General features: G+C 45.1%; 1 protein-coding gene across 1 annotated transcript in view; it reads left to right on the top strand.

The window, feature by feature from the left end:
• DRC11 (dynein regulatory complex subunit 11) overlaps positions 1 to 24,711 on the top strand; it is a 99,373-nt gene extending 74,662 nt beyond the window's left edge. Inside the window, exons 13-19 of the mRNA XM_077785229.1 lie at positions 805 to 887; positions 3,267 to 3,374; positions 5,802 to 5,998; positions 14,741 to 14,827; positions 17,551 to 17,728; positions 20,353 to 20,591; positions 24,604 to 24,711. Coding sequence (XP_077641355.1) covers positions 805 to 887; positions 3,267 to 3,374; positions 5,802 to 5,998; positions 14,741 to 14,827; positions 17,551 to 17,728; positions 20,353 to 20,591; positions 24,604 to 24,711 — 1,000 coding nt within the window. The remainder of the gene's footprint in view (positions 1 to 804; positions 888 to 3,266; positions 3,375 to 5,801; positions 5,999 to 14,740; positions 14,828 to 17,550; positions 17,729 to 20,352; positions 20,592 to 24,603) is intronic.
• The last annotated feature ends 254 nt before the right edge of the window (positions 24,712 to 24,965 follow it).

Raw genomic sequence — 24,965 nt, 5'->3', positions numbered from 1 at the left:
ACTGTAGAGAAGATCCACATCAATAGAAAACCAGACACGAATTTAAGTGTTTTAACTCCTTCATTATTGGGAACTACTTCCAGCCACTAATGGAGATAGGGAGAAACTTCCACTGGGGAAGTTTTGCGCATTTGATGGAATCCCAAACTGGTTTGGGTTGGAAGAGACCTTAAAGCCCATCCTGTGCCACCCCTGCCGTGGGCAGGGACAGCTTCCACTAGCCCAGGTTGCTCCAAGCTCCATCCAGCCTGGCCTTGGACACTGCCAGGGATGGGGCAACACTTCCACTGGACATTTTTGCCCCAATCCCCTTCTGACCACAACCCTGCAGGTGTTGGATCTGAGTGAGGCATTCCCAGTGTGTTCCCAGAGAGATGAGGCTGTCTGTTGCCAACACAATAAATTCCAAGAAGAATTAATGAATTAGTACTAATTGGAGAGCTGGGTGAACAGGTATAGTAGTGTTAGGATTGCCATTATTGTGTAATTTAAAAATAATTTCCCAGTAATTGATATTAATGAATGAGTCCATTACACAAGTCATAACTGATCTGGCGTCACCTGGAAATGGGTAAATGGAGCCAGCAGGAGAGGGGAACTCAGTGTGTGAGGGAGGGGAAAAGATTCCTCAGCACAAGACAGAAACTGTGCTTATTGATTTCACACTGATGACACTAATCATGCTACCTCTGAGCCACAAAAGCCATTTATAAAGCTGGGCATACGAGTAACTCTCAGGCTGGCTCAGCTCTGAGAGCACTGAGCTTTTCCTGACCATTTCTGAGTGATGTCTCTTGCCTGTAGGACCATTGATTCCCTGTACCAGGAACTTGCAGAAGAAGGATTGCTCATGCAAGTCAAGAATGTGAATCTCTCTGACTACATTGGTAAAGTATCCCTTTTAGAGCAAACGTGGTGTTTGATCAAGCCCCCAGCCATTCCACCTTCACTGACCCTACTTCCAGTCGAGACTGAGTTCAAGAGTCACTGCACTTTGAATCTCTAAAGCCAGGTATGCAAATCAAGGCTGCTCAGGAGCTTTCACTTCTGCTACCGAAGCCAGGACATGTTTGCAGAGCTGGTGTTTAACTCCAGGCAGCAACACCAGCAGCCTTCAATGGTTGTGGATCTCACAACCACTCTGAGGTGGAACCAGAACACCCTTTAAGGAGCCCTTGCCAGGCAGTGGCAAGACACTGCAAGTCTAACAGAGCAGGGCTCATCATCCATGCAGAATATTTCCCAGAGAGCAGCAAAAATTGCACCTCCAGCTTTTGTTTTCTTTTGCAAAGACTCAGCCCCTTCCCTGCACCTCCCTGACTGCCCATGAACTTTGAGCAGTGCTTTGAGGCATATCCGGCCCTTCATTTGAGTAAGATGTGTCTCTGCCTAGTTCTGCATTTCACACTCCTCTTGTCTGGTTTCTGTTAGCTGCAACTGCTAAGCCAGACCTGCTTGTCTATGCTCTACAGAGGAAAAAAAAGGGTAAAAAAAACCCAAACCCCACATTTTCAGACTTTAGAGAAGTCTAACACCATGTCCACAAACATTTGGTCACACACAGTGAAATCACAGAATCTTAACAGCAAAAAAAAAAACCCAGGATTGAGGTATTTCAAAGGCCATGGTTTGAATTTGCAGCTATCCAGAAGTAGAAGTGCTACAGGCTGATAGTACAAGGCCAAGGCAGAAAAGAAATGCTCTCCTATCACCCCCAAATGCCATGTTTATACAAACTCTTAGAAGCACCAGTTCAGCCTCCAGACCCTCTGCCCATTCCTCTGAAGAGCTGTCAATTCTCTGAATTACGTGTCCCATCCCTTTCATGCTCATTAAAGACCACCAAGTAAAGGAAGATTTTCATTCTTCTTCTGTTCTCCCAACCTATCAAGGTCACTTTTGTCCAACAAACATTCCCCCACTACAAATGTTTTTAAAACAGCACATCTCCAACCATTTTTTGAAATCCAAGAAAACTCTCTTGAAGTGTCCAAGGACACAGTCAAAGCCTGCAGGGCAAGAAGCCTTCATCTGCTCAGCCTTCCAGGCTGGAGCCGAAGGAAGGTCACTTCCAGTTCCTGGGGAAAGGACAAAGAGTGGAACTGTGCTACACAGCCAGTACAGGCAACTAAATGTCCCCCCTCTATGACAAACTGACATCACTGAACTAATTTTCTTGGTGACCTTATCTAAATTAGTCAGAGAATATCCACTGTGATTTATGTGCAGTTGCAATTAAACCCTTTGATGCCTTCTAATTAAATCTGTGAAGATTAATTCCTATCCCGTTCTTTTGATTTCTCCTTAAATAAAAGATAAAACCTGAAATTAATTTTATTCTTCAGAAGGGAGGGGGCAGTTGCACCAGGGCTTCTCTGCCTTTTTGCCCCCAAATTATCTCCACTTTTGCTCTTAACCGCTGCTAATTTACCTCTGCTCCAGAGATCTCTTGCTCTCTGCCTTTTTATCTCTAGTAAAACATAACATATTATTATTTTCCAATAATAATCACCATAATGACATGTAATTTATGCTAAAAAAAATCACTGACTATATCACAACTGGTTTTCCTGCTTGTGGCCCAACCTCTTGTATCTTTGTTCTTCAACATTGCTTGGATGTGGACTTTGACAGGGTAAGCAATGTGATTATAGCTCTGCAACCAGAGCCAAGGCAAGATTGAATCGTTTCAGTTCATGTCAGGGATTTTTCGTTTTCTTGGGTTGTTTTGTGGAGGTTTTTTTGAACAAAAGGGGAAAAAAATAAAAAAGAGGTGAACTGCAAAGCAGAGAGCCCCACCAAATGAGGTGACACACTTACATGTCTAACACAGCAAGGAGCCGAGATGGGACCCAGCCAGGGAAAAGCTTGTTAAAATAGCTTTTCCCCCTTTTTGAAATCCTTCTGAGAGCTCATGGTTCACTGGGATTCTAGCCCTGCAAAATCCCAAATCCAGGAATCCTTTGCCAGCAGCGTGATTTATGGCGCTGCTAATGATTCTTCTCCACAAAGTTTCTTTAAAAGGTTACTCGAAACCGTCTGGTCTCTGCTGAACAACCTCCACAGCCTGTTCAGCTTCAATTTCCCTTTGCACTTCACCTTTCTCAGGGCCACATTGCACCAGCATACTGCCCAGCTTGAGTCCCTGAGCCTGGTTTTGCTGGGCGTGTGTCACAGCCCTGTGCTGAGGCACACACTCATTCCCTGAGTTATGCTTTCTACAACAACAGTGTCACCTTTGCTGAGCTCCTGCTTCCTCCTCACAGGCTACTACGACTGTCTAAGGAACGTCCTTCGTGAGACAGGTGCCCAGCCCATGCCCTCCATCCCAGAAGTCAGACAGCTCGTGGCACTCTATGGAATATTGCCCTTGGGTAAGAGCACACCAGAGGGCTTTGCTTCTGTCAGAAACCTGCATTTTACTGGCTTTGACAGGGTTGATTAGTGGTAATCTGAAGCATTTTGCAGTCTTAATTGTTTTTCAATGAAGCCTTCAGAGTGAGGGCTGGATCACTTTAGCAGTGCAGAGAGGCAGGCATCCCCTCCCCAGCCCATCTCTGTTTGCATGGCAACAGTTTGTGAATGGCAGCACATAAAGGGAATCCACTTGGGAAAGATAATAGCTAAAACAAGCTCCAGTGATCAAAATTAATCAAGTTAAGGGAAGGGCTAAGGTTGCAATTTACCTTTTACAAGCTGGCTAACATTACTCAGTGCTGCACAATGCAATTGTTGGAGGAATTAGTCTGTATACATTTTGTACATGGCAGAGAACACTTGTAAATGCCCTTGCAGTTTTAATGCCAGGCTTAGCCAATAGCTAGCAAGGCTTTGCTAGGTCAGGTTGTTTGCCTTTTGTGTAAAATCCATCCCATATTTCACTTGGGAATGGCATTATGCCAAACTCCAGTGATTGCAAGAAGTGCCTGTCCTCGGGGGCCTTTACTCAAAACCCCATTTGATTCCCTTTCCACTCCTGATTGGATTTTCCAGCCTCAATACTTCACTTGCATCCTTTTCCATTCCTGAGTGGATCTCAGAGAGATTTTAACTCCTCCAGGCTGTGCCAGTGTCTGCTCATCTGCTTGAGAGGGCAAAAACACCAACATCTCCCTGCCTCCCACTCTGGAACACAAGCAAAGCTGACACAGAACTTCTGGTTTTCCCTCCTTCCAAAGTGCTCACGTTATTCTCTCTTCAGCCTGGATGGGGCTCTTCCCACATGGAACAACACTCTCAGGTGGTTTGGGGTAAGCCCTCAGGGGCTGGCTAAAGGTCTGACTGCAGTCAGCTGAGTGACTTCAGCAGTTATCCATGTCTGCAAAATGTATTTCACATATCCCCAAACGCCTCCAAAGCTGTGTTTTGACACCATCTGATCTGAAATGAAGCCCTGAGACACCCCTTAATCAAGAGAACCCATAAGTTTTCTGTCATTTATAGTATTGGCAAAAATTCTAGGGAGAGGAGACCCCTGGACTAGTTAAACAAACAAAAGGTGCTTGCAAGAGCAGCTTGAAAAATGCCTTTGAGTAACAAAAGATATTACATGAGCCAAAAAAAAAAAAGGTACAGGAATGGTTTCACCTATGCGGTGATCTGTTACAGATGACATTTCACTTAATTGGTCTCCAAACTAGTTCATCATGAGATAATTGTGTATCACAGAAATGAAAGTTTTTCTCAAAATAGCCACCTATGACAAGGAAAACCCCAGCTTAAATGGCATTAAGAAAATTACAAGCAGCTGAAAGGAGAAAGAATAGTAGAAGCTATACTTCATCTTTAACACAGAGGAGTCTGCTGCTCCCCTCCTAATAAATCTTTGTGCAATAGTAATGGATTGCTATGGAATGACCAAATATTAATAAAGCCTGGGTGGCTGACAACTTCCTACACCCTGCACCACGCTGGAATAATGGCATTTGTCTCCGTGCTCAGTTCCCTGTCATTTATTTGGGATGTTAAACCATTAGGACACAGATAACCACCCTGATTGCATTTGTTTTAAACAGCAGCCATCCCCATTAACCCAGAGGGTTTCTCCAGCCTCAGGCAAAAGCTCCCTCTGCAGCCCATCAGTTCTGGAGCCACTTTCACTGCCACAATCTGATGGACACCAGGCTGAGGGACCTCCAGATGTAGTGGATGCTCACAGAGGTTTTTCAAACACATATAAAAACCACCACTATTGACACAGCACATCTTTAGGCATCGAGGCAAAGTGGGCATGGACAAAACATTTGACATTTCCTGCTACTTCCACCTCTGGAGTGCAAGTAGCATTCCACCTATCCCCGGTTCATGTGGTGGTAGCTGCAGGGAAGACGAGTTCCATCCCCATCAACCACCTAAACCTGACTGTGCCTGTGTTTTCCCAGTGGTGAGGCTTTCCCAGGTGATGGATCATATTTGTCACAGCCCAGGATGAATTTACCTGTAGCAGCCATGGAGACAGAGTGGGAATGCTGAGCAGTCACAGCAAAGGAAGCACAGCAAGCCTGGCACTCGCATTTCCTCTAGTCTCAAAATCATTCTTTTAGCTCACATGGGTTTAAAAGTGAAGTTTTCCCATCAGACAAGGGTGGATGAGTCTTGTTCCAAACAGAGATGTTAAATCTGCTGGGTTCTCACTATCTCTGGTTATACAGAATTGAACTCAAGAGCACTCATGCCATAGGAAAGAAACAATTAATTCACATTATCAATTATTTATGGTGAATAAAAAAGGAGGAATCATTCCATTACCTTTATGGCAGATTTAAATGAAAGCAATAATAGTGCCTTATGACTTTTTACAGGTTCCCAAACTGTCCATGAGAATGCTCCTCTGGTGAAATCCCTGTTGCTGGCAGGACCTGCTGGTGTTGGAAAGAAAATGTTGGTCCATGCTATCTGTACAGAAACAGGAGCCAACCTCTTCAGCCTCACTCCTTCCAACGTTGGGAAGTATCCAGGCAGGGATGGCCTGATAATGATGCTTCACATGATTCTCAAGGTGTGGTTCTTGGGGAATTGATTCTTGAATTCAAGAATTGGTTCTTGGAGCTTGGGCAAAGCTGCTCAACCCAATTTGGAGTTCCTTCCCTGCCTTCAAGTGTTCAGGAGGAATTTCTTTGTGGAAAGGGCTGCCAGCTCTTGGCAGGAGCTACCTAGGGAGTGGTGGGTCCCCATTCCTGGGGGTGTCCAGAGAGCAACTGGATGTGGCACTCAGTGCTCTGGACTCATTGAAAAGTGGTGATAAGTCAAAGGTTGGACTTGAGCTTAGAGGTCTTTTCCAACCAAAATTATTCTGTGATTCTGTGAAACCACTTGTTGACAGCCAGTTGTGCAGCTCTGCAGAGGATTTAATGCCCCTGGAGAAATCACTGGGAGCAGCCATATTTTTCACATTAAGATTTATGGGAGCTTTGTGTTACCTTGAATATGAAAAGCAGCACAGATAAAGAAAATTCTGTTCTCTGTTTATGTGCACATCAGCCAGGAATGCTTGCCATGCAGCATTTAATCAAATGCTAGGCTGGGGGTGGTCAGAAATTTCCTCTCTGGGGCTGTTGCTGGACAAGAGCTCTCTCCCCTATATTGCTCTCTGTTTACCTATCAGCAAGTTCTTCAAAAGAAGGAATCCTGGTTCAGGATTACAGGAACAGAAATGTATGAGAAGTCTGGAAATGAAAGCAGGCATATGAACTGTGAAGAACACAGCCCAAACCCTCCTAAAAAAAAAAAAAAAAATTAAAAATACACTATCCTGGCAAGATTTCTTCCAGATTCTAAGTCCTCAGCATTTCTGTTCTGGATGGGAGCTGGTAAACATTTCCAGACAGGGAAAAAAAAAAAAAAAAAGGTAGGAAAAAGCCAAAGATAATCTTTTTCCACTGCCAGTGGTCTACTAAAATTGGCTTTGCTGGGGATTTATCAGCTGTATTTTATGGAATGTGGTGTTAGAGCAGGTTTTGTGACAGGTGCCTCCATTCCCAGAACAGCCACGAGCAAAGAGGCACTGCCAGAGGAGGGGTGGCAGTGCTGTGATCAGACCCCTTTGATGCTGTGCCACTGACACTGGGCCTGGCACTCCCTGGCACGATTTAGAGCCATTATCCTGAGCTAACAGTCCCTCCTCTCTGCACAGGTCACCTCTCTGCACTTCATTTCTCTGCCCTCGTCCATGGCAGAGCTCAGCTCTGGCTGCAGGCTCGGCACACACTGTCCCTGCTCTCACTGAGTCCCAGCTAGAGCACAAGGGCTTTGAGCACAGGTGAAATGAGGGAAGCCTTTGTACTCCTGAACAAGGTTCCAGCTGAAGATTGCAAGGGTTTTTTTTTGTATACTTGCACATAAATAATATGAACAGTAAGAGGAGTGTCCATAAAATGTGTATTTATACACATTAATAAGCATATATACACACATCATGTATACGTGTGCCTACAGGTACATACAAACCCCTACATTTTTCCACATTAATTAAAAATAACTTCCTCAAAATCATGGGGAGCAGTCCAAGCTTATTTCTCTCTACTTAACCTCTTGCAAAAGACAGTGACACTTCAGTGAAGCCCCGTGAGTTACTGGGATGGAGTTGCTCATAATCCCATGGAATCAGGGCTGTCCGGGGCTGTTGTATTTTCCCAGTGGTGAGGCTTTCCCAGGTGATGGATCATATTTGTCACAGCCCAGGATGAATTTACCTGTAGCAGCCATGGAGGCAGAGTGGGAATGCTGAGCAGTCACTGCTGCAGGCACAGCAAAGGAGTCACAGCAACCCTGCTTACCTAAAGGTGACTTGTTCCAACTGCAGCAGCAGCACTGCTTCAAACTCTGCTGTTCTCACAGCACAGCCAATGGCACAGCACAGGGTTTCTCTTTCTTGGCTGTTCTATCCCTCTCTGTGAGGGCCCTGAAACCCTGGCAAGGGGTGCCCAGAGCAGTTGTGGCTGCCCCTGATCCCTGGAAGTGTCCAAGGCCAGGTTGGATGGGGCTTGGAGCAGCCTGGGACAGTGTAAAGTGTCCCTGCCCGTGGCAGGGGTGGCACTGGATGGGCTTTAAGGCCCCTCCACCCCAAACCAGTTTATGACCCTGTGACCCAACACTGGCCTGGCCTTGCAGCATTCAAATTCACAGTGTTCCGTTTTCATTCCCAGTTCCTGTGGTTGTTTCACCTCTCCCATCACCTTCTGTCCCCATGGCTGAGTCACCAGCACATCCCCATCTGCTGAGATTTCAGCTCAGTTCCTGTAGGTTCTCAGAGCCAGGCTAGAAACAATCCTGCCCCCAGACAGGCTCTCACCTCTGCAGTGAAATTCCACCTCTTTATTCCTGACAATGCCGAATGTGCCTCATTCCCCCTCTTTCTGCTCAAGTCCATGCAGAACTAACTCAGCCCAATACTTTCCTGTACCAGCAAGAATATAGCAAACACCTTAAAATAATCAATTATTCCCTGTTATTGGGCACTTATGAGACCACAACTGGACGTTGTATCCAGTATTGGGCTGCCCCGTTCGAACAGACCTTGACAAGCAGCTCCAGAGGAGAGCTGTGGAGATAAGGGGCTGGAGTGTGATACACATCTGGACAAATCCAGCTGTTTGGGGCTAAAATAAAACTGGAGTGAGAGGGAGTTTAGCTGCTGTTTTCAGGGTTTTCATGGGATAACACAGATAATAGAGTCTGACTTTACCCAGAGGTGCACAGAGAAGAGACAAAAAGAAACTGGCACAAGTAGCAACAAAGAAAATTGTGTATTAAGGAGAAAGTTTAATGAGGAATCAGAGGACAAGGAATCTCCTCTATCCTGCAGGAATTTACTGCTACCCAAGCTGAAGAAAACAACACACATTCAAGACAAATTCCTTGACAAGAGAAAAGCTGAACAGTGGTAACTATGCTCCCCAAAAAGTTCATTTTTTCATCATGGTACAAAAAGCTGGTTATTTGAATTACTGCAAGACTGCACTGGACAGTGGCACATGTGGCAGACAAACCACGGATGTAGTTGGTAGCTTGCAGCTGACATTTTATATTTAATATTCCCAGCTCTCAGTCTTACCTGACTCAGCACAGTAACACTCATCTGAGGGCCCTGTGTGCAGAGATCACTGAAAATGCCACAAATCTCCATAATCAGACACTTCTGGGCAGGTTTTTTGGAAACAGCAACCATTGTCAAGCCAGCTTTGTACTCCAGCTTCCCAGAAGTGCCTTTATGGAGAGTTAGTCAAGCAAAAGACAGACCTGCCACTGCAAGTTGTGAGTGAATGACAGGAAACGTGACAGTTCTTTGCCTCTTATCTTCTGATCCACACAACCACTCTTAAACACCAGGATTTAGTAAATAAGGATTAATGGTGCTCCGTGATAAAGGTGAAGTCACCTCACACTTTTGATTACCTGTCCTATGTGCAAACAAAAGAGTTTCTGTAATGAAAGGAAACTCTGGAGAGCAGAAAATGACCATTAGGAAACTTTCCTTCCATAACTGAAGCGTTGGCTGCTGGCAGTTGTTTCGTGGGAGACGCCCTAAACAAGTGAATAGGACTGGGGAAAAAAATGAAACTTTAATTTGTTTCAGATGCAAAAGCCAAGTTCTTTCCCCCCCGTCCCCTCCCTTTTCAGGGAGACACAGCAGCCCCGATCCAAGAGAGGCTTGAGTGTTACTCCAGGCAGGCATTTTTATGTCATTCAGAGGAAATGACTTCTCATAACAGAGCAGGAAAACACCAACATTTCAATCTGCCTATTCAGAGGAGATGTAAGGGAGATTGATATTGAATAGGAAAACTATTGAAAGAGGCTGCAAACACCAAGCTTGAGCACTTGTGTTCTCCAAAGAGCAAATCCTGCCAAGTCAGCTCTGCTTCAGAGCAAAAAGGGGAGGATCTGTCTCCAGCAGAGAAGCACTTCCCAGAAATCCCCCCCTAAAACAAAACTCACCCTTGAAGTGTGACCCAGAATATTCCACATTGAAATATTATTTATTTCAATAAAACATTGAAATATTATTTCAATATAATATCATGTAACAATTTAAATGTAACAAAATATTATTTAATATTTTTATATTAATTGAAATTAAATAATATTAATTTAAAATGTGAAAATATTGAAATTTCAACATTAATTGAAATATTCCACACCGGAAGCCCCATTTCTCAGACTGAGCTGCCAGCTTGTGCCAAGCAGTCTTTTGGCTCTACTGCGTCCCCATAAAATACAGGAAAGATGCAAGGAAGGGCAGGGAAGGAGGCATGGAAGCAAAATCAGATCCAGACAGGACGGTGGGGAGAGGGGAGAATGCACAGCTCAGTGCCACAAAAGCCCAGGTAGTTCAGAGGTTTAGCTGCAGGGCAATAAAAATGACAATCACGGGCAGCCAGGGGTTAATGACTAGCAGAGGGACACAGCCCCTCGCAGGGCTCATCCCCTCTCCAGGGCCACAGAGCACACAGAGAGCACATTGTGCCCCGAGCCACACGTGGGAAACCTTATTAGTGCAGCCCTGGCCAGGCTAAAAGGTTGGGAGAGAGGTGGCCAGGAGGAAATGCCAGCAGGGAAGCTGTGTGTGTGTGTGTGTGTGTGTGTGTGTGTGTCACAGCTCACTGTGTGCTGTGCAGGGCCACTGAGAAAAATATTGGCCAGAAATATTTCAACACCACCACTGCTGGGGGACTCTTATCAGCCTCTTTGCGACTGCTCTTCAGCAGCTCAGAGGTGACTATACAAAGGTTACACCCAAAAAAGAGATCTGATGGAGTTTATTTTGATTAAATTATACAACCCCAGCATTTAGAGGCCACAGAATTTTAAAGCCTGCCATTAATTTAATTTTTTCCCACTGATTCATGTTCATTTGTTCATAACTGCTGCTGTATTGTCCCTTCAGCCATGCCATTGTTCTGGCAGGTTGAGGAGTTTGTCCTGGTACACTGACAGAATTCTGTGTGTGATTAGCATTTCCATGCCACCAGACTCTCCCACCTCAGCTAAAATTTGGGAACAGTACAGTGAATCTTTCTTCCAGCATCCAAAACAATTCTGCCCTTACTGCAGCTCAGCCTGCTGGAACTCTGAGATCCTTGAAGTGTAAAGTATCAACAGGACTCAAATATGCAGCTATTTCTATGAGAAAGCAGCCTGAACCTGTGCTACCCTAAGGTTAAAAATTAAATTTATCCTGCTGCAAGCCATTTTCTGCCTCACAAACCAGAATACAGTGGCATCATCACTCGCACAGGAATATTTACCTGGTGATGATAAGGTCTAATACACTGATAAGGTCTAATCACAGGTTTCAGTGCAGCTTTTCTGGGTGTATAAACTACAGATCATTAAGCAATATTCAGCAATAACTTCAGCTTCCAAAAAATCTTGGGTCTTTAAAAAAAATTTAAAAATCCATCAAATCCTTCAAGTGCTGGGCAAGAATCAAATTCCTGCATTTTCAAGTGTAACAATTTAACTGTTAAACTCTGGCTCCCAGGTTTGAAAAGTTGAACCCAAGGCTTTCCAAAGTGCTGTTTGATCTTTGATGACTCTTGACAGCAGGATGAGAGGGATTTTTTTTTTTCCATAATGGTTTTCCCAAAGAGCAAATCTCACTCAGTGTGGTATTAGAAGGGTTAAGGGGCCATCTGCTGGCAGCTCCAACAAATTGTAGAATTGCAGCAAGGCTAATAAAATTTCAATTACAAATTAATTACGTACAGTGCATTTAATTATCCATGGATTCAAACTGTCCGTGGATAATTCAAATGGAGCACTTTCACAGGGGGATATACAGGCAGCTACAGATCTGCCAACAATTTAAATTAGATGTCAATGGATTCTGGGAGTCTCATCTGGATTTCCAGGAAGAAACAGCCAGACTCAAACACAGTGTGTTGAATTGGGTTATATTAATGTCTATTAACACCTGAAAAATCATGGAATAATGGAATGGTTTGTGTTGGAAGGAATTTAATGCTCATCCCATCCCACCCCTGCCATGGCAGGGACACCTTACACTGTCCCAGGCTGCTCCAATCCCCAGTGTCCAACCTGGCCTTGGACACTTCCAGGGATGGAACATCCACAGCTTCTCTGGGCAATAAACACAGGCAGGCCATTTTCTACATTTAGCTCTTTGCCTCAAAACAGAAAACACAGCACATTCTCTCTTTAGGAGCCAAAATTGAGATTATTCATTATATTTCCACTTAGTAGGGAAACAAAGGGGGCAAAGAAGATGAAAGGTGTGCCAACAGTGAGCGTTCTCCTGTAAGAGCTAAAATGAAGGTATAACCTGATTTCAGACCTCAGGCTGCATTTCAGGGGGGCTGCTCACCACAGAAACCACAGAAACCATCTCCAAAGCAAACAAGGAATATCCCCTCCTCCCAGCCTGTGATGACCCCACCAAAAGGACAAAGAGACACCAGAAGTGTTCAGCCTCTTCCAACAGCTTTTGTAGCCTCTGTAACCTTCCCCCACCCTTATTTCCCTGTCACATCCCACTCCAGCATCAGGCACAGGCACTGAACAGGCCCCTCAGGGATCTGATACCTTTTCTAATATGTTGCTTTTATTTTTCTTTTTTTCGATCTTCACTATTAACACTAAATATTTGAGTTCCTGCCACCCACCAAAGCAAAATGCTCAGGAAGGACACTGACCTGTTGGAGTGAGACCACCCATCTGATTAGTGGGATGGAGCATCTCTCCTAAAAGAAAAGGCTGAGACAATTGGGATTGTTCAGCCTAGAAAAGAGAAAGGCTTTGGGGTCACCTTAGAGCCCCTCCTGATATCTTGTGAAGGCTGACCTAGAACAGAGGCTGGACAGTTAAAGAATAAAGCAGGGATTTATTAGAAGACCTTAATGGTTACACCTTGGGCAGCACAAGAGCCCAGCCAGGGCCACACCCAAAATGAACCAAAATGGCCACAGAATGGACAACTGGTCACAGGGTCTCTCACTTTGATAACTTCTGCTCCATTTGCATATTGGAGTTCATTGTCCAATTCCAGCTTTAGCCCATGCAGTCCCAACCTTCTTGTTTTTCTCTCTTCAGTCCACGTTGTTTGTGCTCTTGGCCTGAGATTTGGGTCATTTGTCCTTGGTCCCCAGCCACAGAAGGAATTGTTTTGTCTCCCTGCTCTGTGAAGAGAGCTCACCATCCCATAACAGGATACCCAGACCCACACATTAAAGCAGCACAGAATATGAAAACTAGAAAAGCTAAAACCTGAGACATCATTTCCAGTGCCTGAAAGGGTTACAAGAAAAATTGAGAGAGGCTATTGACAGGGGCCAGCAGGGACAGGACAAGGGGGAATGGGTTTAAACTGACAGAGAATGGGTTTAGATGGGATCTTGGGAAGGAGTTCTTCCCTGTGAGGGTGGGCAGGCCCTGGCACAGGGTGCCCAGAGCAGCTGTGGCTGCCCCTGGATCCCTGGCAGAGCCCAAGGCCAGGTTGGACAAGGCCTGGAACAGCTTGGGACCTTCCACAGAAGGTGTCCTGCCCATGGCAGGGAGTGGGATGGGATGAGCTTAAAGGTCCCTTCCAACCCAAATGATTCCAGGACTCTCCAATCCAACTGTTCTGGACTTGGAGCTATCACCTGACATATTCTGGGACTGACCAGTTGCCAGCCATAAAAGTGTCACACGCTGAAGGTGGCATTGCTTCCACACCACCCCATCAGCAGCACAGCAAACAAAGTGACCAGCCCTTGTGTCCTGTGCTCTTCCCCATCCCCAGCCCACCCCTCCTGCACACACACAGCCATGAAAATCAGCTGCAGTGCTGCGAGCAACCATGCTCACAAATTCATTCTTCCTGCCTGGCTGTCAATCAGACAGGAGCCTGTGATGTACACAGCCCGTGGGTTTTGTAAGCTGCCTTCCTGGAAGCAGCAGTTTCAACTAGGGGGAATTAAAGGGAAAAAAAAGAAAAAGGCAGGATGGAAGGATGCTGTGCCTCTCTCTCTCTCGTTACCACTGACTCCTCGAGCCGTCACTTTTTGTTGCTGAGCAAACTCTGAGAGCCACTGGAAAGTGATTAAAATTTGGCAGCAGAATGTCTAAACCTCTGGAATGGCTCAACCTCTGGTGTTTCTATAGCAATGGGGAAGAGTGCAGGATGTGGAAAAAGCCTGTAGCATTGCTGCCATCCTGCTGTGAACCAGGGGTATCGTGCCTCTGATTTTGGAGCAGGAAAACCCACTTTTGGGCAATGCCCCCACCCCTCCTTCAAATTTAATTCTTGGGCTTGCTGCAAATTAAATGCTGGAGTTTCAACCAAAAGATTGACAATCTGCTTTGCTTAACGATAAGTGCCTTCCCTCTCATGCAACAGCCATGCTTTGCCTGTCTCCCCATCCAGAAAACCAGGGTGAGATCCCAGCCTCAGCCTAAAGCAGCTCTTGGACCACGACTTTCCATTGAACACCAAATCCAAGCTTCCTTTTGCAGGAACACAACTGAATTTGCGCTGAGAAATTAAAGATAAGCATAGCAGACAAAATGATCCAGTTTGGGGTGGGCTCTTAATGCTCAGTGCCTAAATAGAAAGAGCTGGATTTGCCAAGGCTGCTGAGCAGTGCTATCCATGATTGCTGAACATTCCCAGGGATAAAAAATAAGCCAGGCTAATTGAGCTGCTGAAATCTGGATTCAGAAGCACAGTGACATGCTCCCAAGTATGAAATTGCAGCTGTTTTAATCAGCTCCTTGCCTTTTCTCCCCCATTTTCTCCTAGGTGGGCAAGGAATTGCAGCCTTCAGTTGTGTGGATTGGAGACACAGAGAGAGTATTTTCCAAAGGGGCACCGAAGGGAGAAGAAGAGGTGAATTCTTCTTTATTTCAGTGCAGATAATTTCTCCTGTTGCACTAGAGCCCACACAAAGGATCATGTGTATTCCTTAGCTTAGCACATACCACTATGACCAGACCTGCCAAAGCTTGCTTGATAATAGCTTCTCACTAACTTTTTTTTTTTTTTTTAGCTTTTAAGAGAGTCTTGTGACTTCTTAAGAGCCCCCAAGAGGTCACATTTCTCTCTTGCACCTATCCTTGCTTTATTTAAAAATAGTCCAGTCACCGCTCATCAGTGCACTAGAAAGTAAAAGGGAATAATGGAGAATTTCAAAATATGAGGCAAGAAGCTAAAAGTTGAGATGAGCTTAAATTGTTCAGCTCTATTAATTTGAGAAATTGGATGGAGCCAAAGTGAACAATAAAGTAACAAGGATAAATTTCCACTGCAAAAACAAGGAGCCTGTGTTAAATAGTTACAATGACAGATTATTTTCTTTGGGCTCCCAGGAGTTCTAATGCCATTCCTTCCTCTCCTGTGTGGCTTGGAAAGAGAATTAAAATACTGCCCCATACTCACAGCATGGAGCAATTCACCCCACTTCCTCTTGCCTGCAAAATATTTTGCTTTTCGAGCTTTATGTGAAAAATTAAACCTTTTATCTTAGAGTGTCTGTGAGGTGGTCACAAGCCTGTATTTTGGAAAGGCAACACAAGGCAACCCAACCTTGGCTGGGGCTGTTCCTTCTGCCAGGGCTGGGTGAGGTGATGGATGTGCAGTGATCCTCAGAGGTGATGCCTCAGGTTTTAGCTTTTCTATTTTTCAGATTCTGTGCTGCTTTAGTGTGCACTTCTGAGCTTCAGATTAGGGGATGGTGAGCTCTCTGCAGAGTAGGGAGACAAAACAATTCCTTTTCTAGCTGGGGACCAAGGACAAATGATCCAAATCTCAGGCCCAAGAGCATAAACAATGGTGAATTGAAGAGAGAAAAACAAGAAGGGTGGAACTTCATAAACCTAAAGTTGTAATTGGACAATGGACTCCAATGTGCAAATGAACCAGAACTCATAAAAGTGAGAGACCCCATGACCAGTTGTCCATTTTGTGACCATTTTGGTTCATCTTGAGTGCAGCCCTGGCTGGGCTCTTGTGCTGCCCAAGGTGGATCCATGGAGGAGATCCTTTTAATAAATCCCTGCTTTATTCTGTAACTCTGCCTGGCCTCTGTTCTAGGGCAGCCTTCACAAAGCATCAGAGGGACCCTCAGTGATCCCCACAACAAGAGGGAACCTTTCTCTTGGGTTCAAACCCTGACAGAAGATGCAGATGGGGATTAAAATTGAGATTAGGTGCCCAAAATGGGCTGGATTATTCATGATCCATGCTTGCTTTGCCATCAGTGTGCAAAATTTTCTTGTCCTGCCCACTTCAGAGTCAAGGGTATCTCCTCTGCCCCTTGTACCCATCCCAAGACCTTCCCTTGATGGGAGTGTTGGCTTCAGGCTTGGAATCCACACATCCCAAACTGTTCACAGCACATCCAACACTTAGAGGAGAGAGCATGAACCTGGAAGGACAGGCAGAAGTCCCTTGGGAGTGCTGGAATTTTGGAGAATCATGGAATGGTTTGGGTTGAAAGGGGACTTAAAGGTCATCTTGTTCCACCTCCTGGCAGGGGTGGGGATATGTTCTACTAGACCAAGCTACTCTCAGCCCCAGCCTAAAAGATGAGCTAAGCTCAGCCTTCAGAAGCCAAAGCAAGTATCAGGCACTGTGCTAATGCCAGGGTGACATTTGTGCCACCAGGACTGAGGGACAGTTCATCCAGGAGCAAAACTATGGGCTGGCCATGTCACCCTGGCTGTGCCCCAAAGGGGGCCCTCAGCCCTGGGGCTAAGACATGCTCAACTCATTATCTTGATTAAGTAATTGGCACACTTGGAAAATTTGGAAACTTGGAAAATTGGCATGACCATGAGAAGAAAATGATCCACCAGATGCATTGTGTTAAGTTTATTTAGGGAAAAAAAAAAAAAAGTGCTACTCTACCCCAAAACTTGTGGGAAAGCTTATTGATTAACAGTAATGACACCACAGCAATCTGATTAGGCTTCTCCAGCCAATATTCACTTGAACATTATCAAATATAACCCTCCAATAAAAGGTTCTGCTCAATACTCATCTGTTCTGTAAGTAGTAGTTAAATATGTGTTACAAAGTCAAGTAGTAAATTATTGCAAAGAAATGAACTCTGAGCTCCCAGAACCTTTGTTCTCAGAGCCTCAGCAAGTTAGAAAGCATAGAAAAAAATAGGGAGTGTAGTTTTCACACTTAGAAGTCAAGAAAATCATAACCTCCAAGAGCTGGGAGGATTCCAAACTAGGCTACAATTTTCTACCGTCGAGGTTCATCAGGTGTGCAGGTCCTTGCAATATTTCTCCTTGAGCTGGAAGCAAAGATTTCCTTCTTTAAATTAGTTGCTCCCTTCCTGCCTTTGAATAACTAGACCAGTAAATTCAGTAGTGAAAGGCACTGGCACGAACCCACAAAGCAGAAATCAAGTGTTTACCTGAATTTGAGGAGGCAGAATCTTCCTACTTGTGCTGATATCTCATCAGCTCATACCAAATACAAGCAGAGCACTAAAAAAAACCCCAAAATCCTGTTGCAGGCAGCAGGTACAGCTCCAGCTCATTAACTCGGAGCTGTCAGCATTGTTAACAAGTCTCTCCTCTTGTTTCCACGTGCTGCAGGTGAACTTCAAACGCCTGGCAAAGCTCCTGCCCCAGTTCCTGAGGGCTCTGAAACCCAAGGACAGGGTTCTGCTGGTGGGCACCTCCAGCAGGCCCTTCAATGCCAATCTGGGACCTTTCTGCAAAGTTTACCAGAAAATCATTCTCATCCCGAAGCCTGACTACCTGACGAGATTTGGCAAGTATTTCAGTCATCCTCGTGGTTAATCCTACTGTTTAAAATTCCTGCTTGTTGCCTGGTTATGCTCAGAACTGCCCTTCAGCTCAAGTCATGCCCCTGGTGTGTCTCAAGTCCTGAAAATGTAGGTTAAATCATAACAGTCTGCTCCAAAGGCCAAATAATAAAAATGGAAGCTGGGAGAAGAGTTTAAAATACTTTTCACCAGCAACTCACATTTTTCCATGAGTTTAGTGTGCACCAAGCTCAGCCTGAGCTGTTTTTTCCCCTATTTCAGCACACATTTTCTATTTTAAGCTTTTCTTTTTTTAACACAGGGATTCTGAATTTCTGGTTCCTGTTTGCAGTTCTGAATTTCCAGTCTCCATACTCCCATGCTCTAAACACCACAACGTCTCAGCCTCTCCAAAACCAAACCATGTCAAAAGGACTACATTTTCTCTCTTACAAATTCCACTTTGTGTGCTTGCAGATCACAAGAGAAATTGTACAGGCATCCATGATTTTGCATGTCTGGTCTATCAAATGTTTACAGCGATAGACAGGCCCTTCCAAATTCTGATAAAATCATTGAATATTCCATGTACTGAGACTCAAAGCTTGTAAGGAAAACATTTTTTTTAAATAAAACAAACCTCCAATGTTTTGAGGTTTTAAGCATCCTGAAGTCTGCAATAAACAGCAATAAAAGAAAATAGATTTGGCTCAGGGGCCTTGCCACACAGGTACTCTTTCCTGTGTCCAGTGTCACCTTGTTACAAAACTCTTACAAACACATTGTGCAGTCCAGTTTCACCCTGCATCCCTCAGAGGCAGCCCAGGTAGCCAGGTGATGCACATTTGGGTGGGCCCAGGACAGAGTTTTGCTGCCTAGCACATCGTAAACCTCTCCCACATTCCATCATTTTCCTGCTGTGGATGGGAAATGGTCACCAAGCAAGGGAACATGTGTTTCATGTTGGGTTACAGCTCTGAGGAATTGCTGAGAGATAAGGAGACAGAGCAAAACCTAGAGAAAGGAGGTGACAGCAGCTGAATTTAGCTGTGCTCACTTCTGGGGGTTGAACTGTCACATTCTGGGACTCTCACCACTAACTTGGAGTCCTAAAAAATAGCCAGCTCGAGGAATTTCAACTGCACACTTCCAAATGCCAAAAAAAGTTAACTTGTGGCATTTTAAAGCAGAATAAATGTGTAGCTTTAATTCTTTGTGTTGCCCCATTTCAGATAGTGCCTGGCTTGTTCTTCAGCTCCAGCCTTCCCTGAAGTTCTATGGAAATAGGCTCTTCACCTCCCCATCCTGTCAGTTTTCAGTGACACCCCATTTGAGAAAGACAGAAACTTGTTTTGACAGAAAAATAACGAGATAACAAATACTTGTAATACACAGTGCACAGCTACCTGTCTGCTGCAGCCCTCCCTCTGGTTACAGACCAGAGTATTCCAATCTGTGCTCAGTGGAAACAGTAAATATACAATGGAAATCATTGCATATATTGAAGAGTCACAATCCCATACCGATTTCTTGCCATTAATCACCCAGCAAGGCAGTGCCCTGTGTTACACACCTGCACCAGGAGCTGCAGCACACAATATCTGACTGTGTGCATCAATTCCTCCTTTATGAATTAGTGATTCAGCCAATATTTATTGAGCACAGGCACGATTCAAGTGAGAGACCACAAATTGCTGGAGTGAGAAATGCAGTGCAGAGCTGTCGATAGTTATGGGCTCAGCCCGTGGTATCGACGTCCAAGGGGGAGCAAGGCAGCTTTTCCAGCAGCACCAACCTCCACCCAACATCTTCATGCTACATCTGAGCATTCAAGCACAGCAGACTCAAAATGTCTCATTCAAGAAACTTTTTAACCTCTTACCCATAATCCTCCCAATCTTTTCCAAATATTTCTATATTATGCTTTAAAGCAAAGCCTGAGGAGGCAATATCAAAGTTCTCCTAAATTTCTCTGAAACAGAGCCTTACTTAACATAAAACAGACCAAAAGATTGGTATTATTCCTGTTATTTGGAAGCAAAATCTCAGCCACTTCACAACCCCAAAGAAACCAATCAGGTCACAGAAGTTTACAGCTAAAAGACACAACCAAGTTCACCTTTCAAGTAACCAGCAAAACCCCAATCACAGAAAATTTGCACCTTGCAACACGTGCCTGATAGCTGGAAGCCTTTGGGACATGGAGTCACCCCAGCAGCCCTCAGCTCAGCAGGAATAAGGTGTGATGAAGGTCAGAGAAATAAAAGCAGGCTGTTGGTAAATGTACTTAACTCTGCACATCCAAATGGGAGCACTGGACAGGTTCTGTGTGCACACACAAGTAGTTCTTTCCATTTTTACACACATACCCACCCCACTCTAACTGCCCTTAATGACTTGCTGAGAAGTACTGACTGGTGGCCAAAAATTATCTGTAAGGGCTTAAAAGCACACATGCCTATGCTGCAAATCTGAAGAGGAAAGAGAACACACAAAAAAAATTTTGAATTTCCTGATCGATAGTCCTTATTTTCTTTTTCCAGTATCAAAATAGATAATAAATATATTTATCCTGCTTTCCTTGAATTGCTGTGTTTACATTGTCTCTTTTCCATGTCCTGATGCTCAGCACTGTGGAAGCACTACATCCTGCAGCACGGTGGGACCCTCACCAGGCTGGTGAACCTCAACTGCCTGGCCCAGGTGTCGGATGGCTTCACCCAGGGCCACGTTGTGGACGTGGTGCACACGGTGCTGACTGAGCTGAGGCTGCTGCAGATGGCCAGGAAGCCACTGAGGACTGCTGAGTTTGTCACTTCTCTGGCCAGACACGACCCGGTGTACAAAGAGGAGGAAGAAGCGTTCCAGGTGACTTCCAGAGCTCCCTTGCATGTATTTTAGCATTCCCTGCCATGTCCAGCCACAGTTGATGTAGGGACCTGCCCACTGTGCTGGTGGGTTGGCACCTCACTATTTGAATTATGATTTAGGGCTCAACAGCACCAAAACCCATGTCTCCCAACCTGGGATGTGCCAAACCAGTGCTTATTTTGACAGGACAGCTGGCAGAGTGCTTTGGTGAACCTGCTGCTGCTCAAGTTGAGCAGAGTGGCCTCCACATGCATGGATAAAACACACAGGGGCCATTAATTCCATGCATTTCTCCTTTTCCTTCCAGAGCTGAGGTGCTCAGCAAGCCTGGATAGATCACCTTGAGAAGGCAAAACACCTGGCCATTCAATGTCCAAGATCTAAGCCCTTCTTCTAAATAATTTCAAACAATAATTTCTTCAAAAGTTCCCCTTCCAGGCTTTAAAATAAATTAGTTTCTGCCTCAAGCTCCACCCCTCAGGGCTATAAAATCCTGAGGGTAAAACTGAGAGCATTTGAAGTATATTTTATTCACTGGCACAGGATGCCCAGGGAAGCTGTTGCTGCTCCTGAAGTGTCCAAGGCCAGGTTGGATGGGGCTTGGAGCAATCTGGGCTAGTGGAAGGTGTCCCTGCCTGTGGCAGGGGGTGGGATGGGATGAGTTTTTAGGTCCCTCCCAAACCAGTCTGTGGTTCTGTGATTCCACACATGCCTCAAATACCCCTGGATCACTTTCAAGCCTGGTAAATGCTACCAAGTCCTTGGGCACTGGGCAGAGCCCTGCTGTGCCCCAGGGAACTGCAGGCAGCCCACACAGGGGCTCCCAATGAGGCAAGACCTCTGTGCTGCTCCAGGAGACACCAAAAGAGCTTCCTCCATCCCATAGCCCCAATAATTCCTACTGCTTCTAAACCCCCACTTTTCCTGGCTGGAAGGTTTCCTTGTTGTCCTGCTCCTCCAACATCCCAGCACCTCCACCACAAGCAGGATGCTGATTCTCACAGCTTTCTCCAAGGCTTCTCCCACTGTTGACCCAAGGATAGTGCATATTTCTCCCAGCCCTGCTGAGTACTTCCCAATTTCCATTTAGAGCCATTTGGCTCGCTCAACACAGGCAGCATTTGTGATATTTGGCAAATTACTCTTTTTTTTTTTTCCCCTCATGTTTCCTCACTAAACCAATATCTCTCCTCAGGGAAAGGCTAATGGTTCAGTGCTACAGCAAAAGGGAAAAAAAATACTCCATCATTCCTAGCTCCAAGTAGTAATCCATTTTGTACCCTGAAACATGCAAGTATTTAGTGTAAGTTTGACTTGAAAACATTATCCCTGTCACTATAAAATGTGCCTGTTCTGTACAGCACAAAGTGCCCAGGCAGCCTTTCATTTGGAGCACAGCTCAAATGATCCTGTCCTCAGCATCCCATGGCAATCATCTTCTTGCATTAATTACAGCCCTTAAGAAAGTATTTCCTTTCATCTGTTGAAATTTTGTTTCCCTTAAATGTCATGGAGCCTTGCTGCAGCACCTGTGACATGGCACAGGGGAGGAGGATTGTCAAAATAGCCTTGTGCATTAATTAACTCCAGTAATCCCCATCTCTCCTCACACAGAAGCCCCTCTTCCCAAGCTTCCAATCACTGCCATTTCTGGACCTTTCCCTTGCTTTGCCTTGTCCCTTGTGGAAGTGGGGTAGCTAAACCCCTGTGTTCCAAGTGAACATTAGCCCCGTGATGAATCTTTGATGTTTCATCCCTGAAAGCATGAATCTCCCAGTCTGACATTTATATTCTGCCAGTGTTGCAAAATTAATATAAATAATGCAAAATTGGTGACAATGTGATTTCTCCTTTCCATTTACTCAAATTTCTGCCCCAATTACACATTCACATTTTTTGAAATTATAAATTGGTGCACCAGGGTCGTTGATACAAATCCTTACACAGAAAGGATTTCTGGAGAGGTAAAGCCAGATCACCACACCAGTTCTGACTGGACCAAAATCATGGAATGGTTTGGGTTGGAAGAGACCTTAAGACTCACCTTGTTCCACCCCATTCCATGGGCAGGGACACCTTCCACTGGACTAGGTTGCTCCAAACCCCATCCAGCCTGGTCTTGAGCACTTCCAGGGATGTGGCAGCCACAGAGATACCTAAGAAAACTCATTCCAAAGCCTGTGGACATCATGCCTCCAAAACCCAAATATTTTAACATTGATAAGTCACTGCTGCCAGGAACTTCCATCCCCAGTTCAGATGCTGGTGATAAACAGGATTTTATTTTAGCTGTGTCTGAGGAGTTGACTTCATTCATTTCATGGAACAGTTACACCAGTTAAAGAGACAAAGTTACTGTTGTGCAGTGAAATATTTGCACAAATAATTGGGAAGAGAACAAAAAGAGACATCCCAGATCTCTTGGCTTCTCCTGCCAAATGCCTCGAGTCCTTTGCCATTGACCCAGAGCTGGCAGGGAGATGATCACCCCACCAAACAGCTCTTTCACCCCACCAAGCTCCCAGAAAGTTCTTGGCAAGCTTTCCTACTCTCTCCACCTCCCACTTAAGGTCTGGAGGATGTTACACCCAGAACACAAAACTGAGGGGGAAATAAAATCCCTGTGGCCTTGTGGAGTCTCATCCAGGGCCAGAGACGTCTTGGCTTCCCTCAGCTACTGCCAGGGAAACGCAATTCCTGCTGGAGCCCAAACTCACAATCACCACCTCATCCCTCTCATGGGAAGGGCCAGAAACAGGAACACATCCCAGCTCTGTGGTTCTCCCAAAAGCAGGAACAGTTTGGCCTGGGACTAAGGCAGAAAATTAAATTTTACTGAGTGCCACAGGGTTCCTGCCCACCACCATCCATGCCCTGCCCAGATGTGGGCACACAGGAGGTTGGAGGATGTTTTTATCAGGCTTTTTGAAGGCAAGATGCTCAGCTAATTCAGATAATTAAAGCAGAATTGCAGTGTCCAGCAGCCAGCTGGACGTTTGACCCCATCTTGATGAAAAGGTGACACCAAGAAGGACCATCTGGGGTCAGGAGAGGAACATGCTGAGTTTTCCTTCCAATACCTCTTCTCCCAGCTTCTCTTCCTGTAACACACACTGGGCAACTGGACAAGGCAAATTCTTCAGGGATGCCTTAACAGGCTCAAGCTGGGAGCAGGATTTGGGGTGGAGCAGATGGAAAAGGCAGATTTTGCAGGACGCCACATTGAGAGGGAGCTTGGAGATGACACAGGCAGAGATGTGGCATTAAATAGCAGCCCGTGGTCAGGAAGGAAGGCATTTTATCAATGCCTGGCAGAATCTGCATCTCTGGTTCAGGCAGGACTTTGCTGAGTGAGGTTCTTGTACACACAGGGAAGGAGTAATTCCCACCCAGCGCTGACTTTACAGCCTCCCCTTCTCCTTCACTTCCCATTACTCTCACACAGCCTAGAGCTGCCTCCCTGACACCAGAGCCCAGGAGCTGGGCAAGTCTGCAGAGCAACTGCACCAGAATCATTTACAAGTCACAGGCCTGTGAACAGGCATCTGAAAGCAATAAACAGGTTCTTAATGTTGGGGGTTTGTTTTGCTTCCTAAGCTCCCTCCTGGAAATCAAAGCTGTCTGCATCGATTTGCAGAGGCACGAGAAGGGGATGATTTGTCTGTTGCCAAGTCTGGAGCAGAGGGAGCTCTGACAAGAGCTATATTCTCTGGAAATAGGGTTGATCATAGAATTTAACATTTCCATAACTATAGCAACACAAATGGCCCAGCTAAGTATTGCTGTTAATGAGACTCAGCTCGATCAATTGCTGCACTTCTTGGGATAATAATGTTCTCAAGAGATCTGGGGGTTTCATTTTGGCTTCATCACCAGCCAGCCTGGATTTTAAGAGGTTTGGGTTTTTAAAGGAATGCTCTGTTAGAGTAGTAAAATGTTTAAGTAGTCTGACTTGACCTGTTTTGGTTTTTTTTTTTTTAATTTTATTAAATGTTTTTTGGTTCTCCAGGCCTGGTATGCCAAGACCCCGCTGGGGAAAGCATGGAGCACAGCACAGGCAGCAAAGGAAGAAGGAAAAGAAAAAGGAAAGAAAGGAAAAGGGAAAGGGAAAAAGTAACTTCCTCAAGGAATTTTCACCTGGCCAACCACCATACCAGTCACAACTCTATTTCTCTGTGAAGGCATGGCAGGTTAATGTTATAGGTATTCCAGGGAAGAGAATTCCTCTCCAAATGAATTTTTAAAAGTTAAAAGAATTTAAAAAGAAAATCAGATGAGATGTAACATGTAGCTCTCAGAGGATAAAGAGTTAATGACCACTGACTTGCTCAAGCATTATTTATTCTAAGAGATTTTAGGGGGCAGAAGGGT

Source organism: Lonchura striata, chromosome 8 (genome assembly GCF_046129695.1).
Source record: "Lonchura striata isolate bLonStr1 chromosome 8, bLonStr1.mat, whole genome shotgun sequence".
Taxonomy (NCBI): Eukaryota; Metazoa; Chordata; class Aves; order Passeriformes; family Estrildidae; genus Lonchura; species Lonchura striata.
Note: the sequence above shows the minus strand (reverse complement) of the source record. Positions and strands in the feature narration are given on the sequence as shown.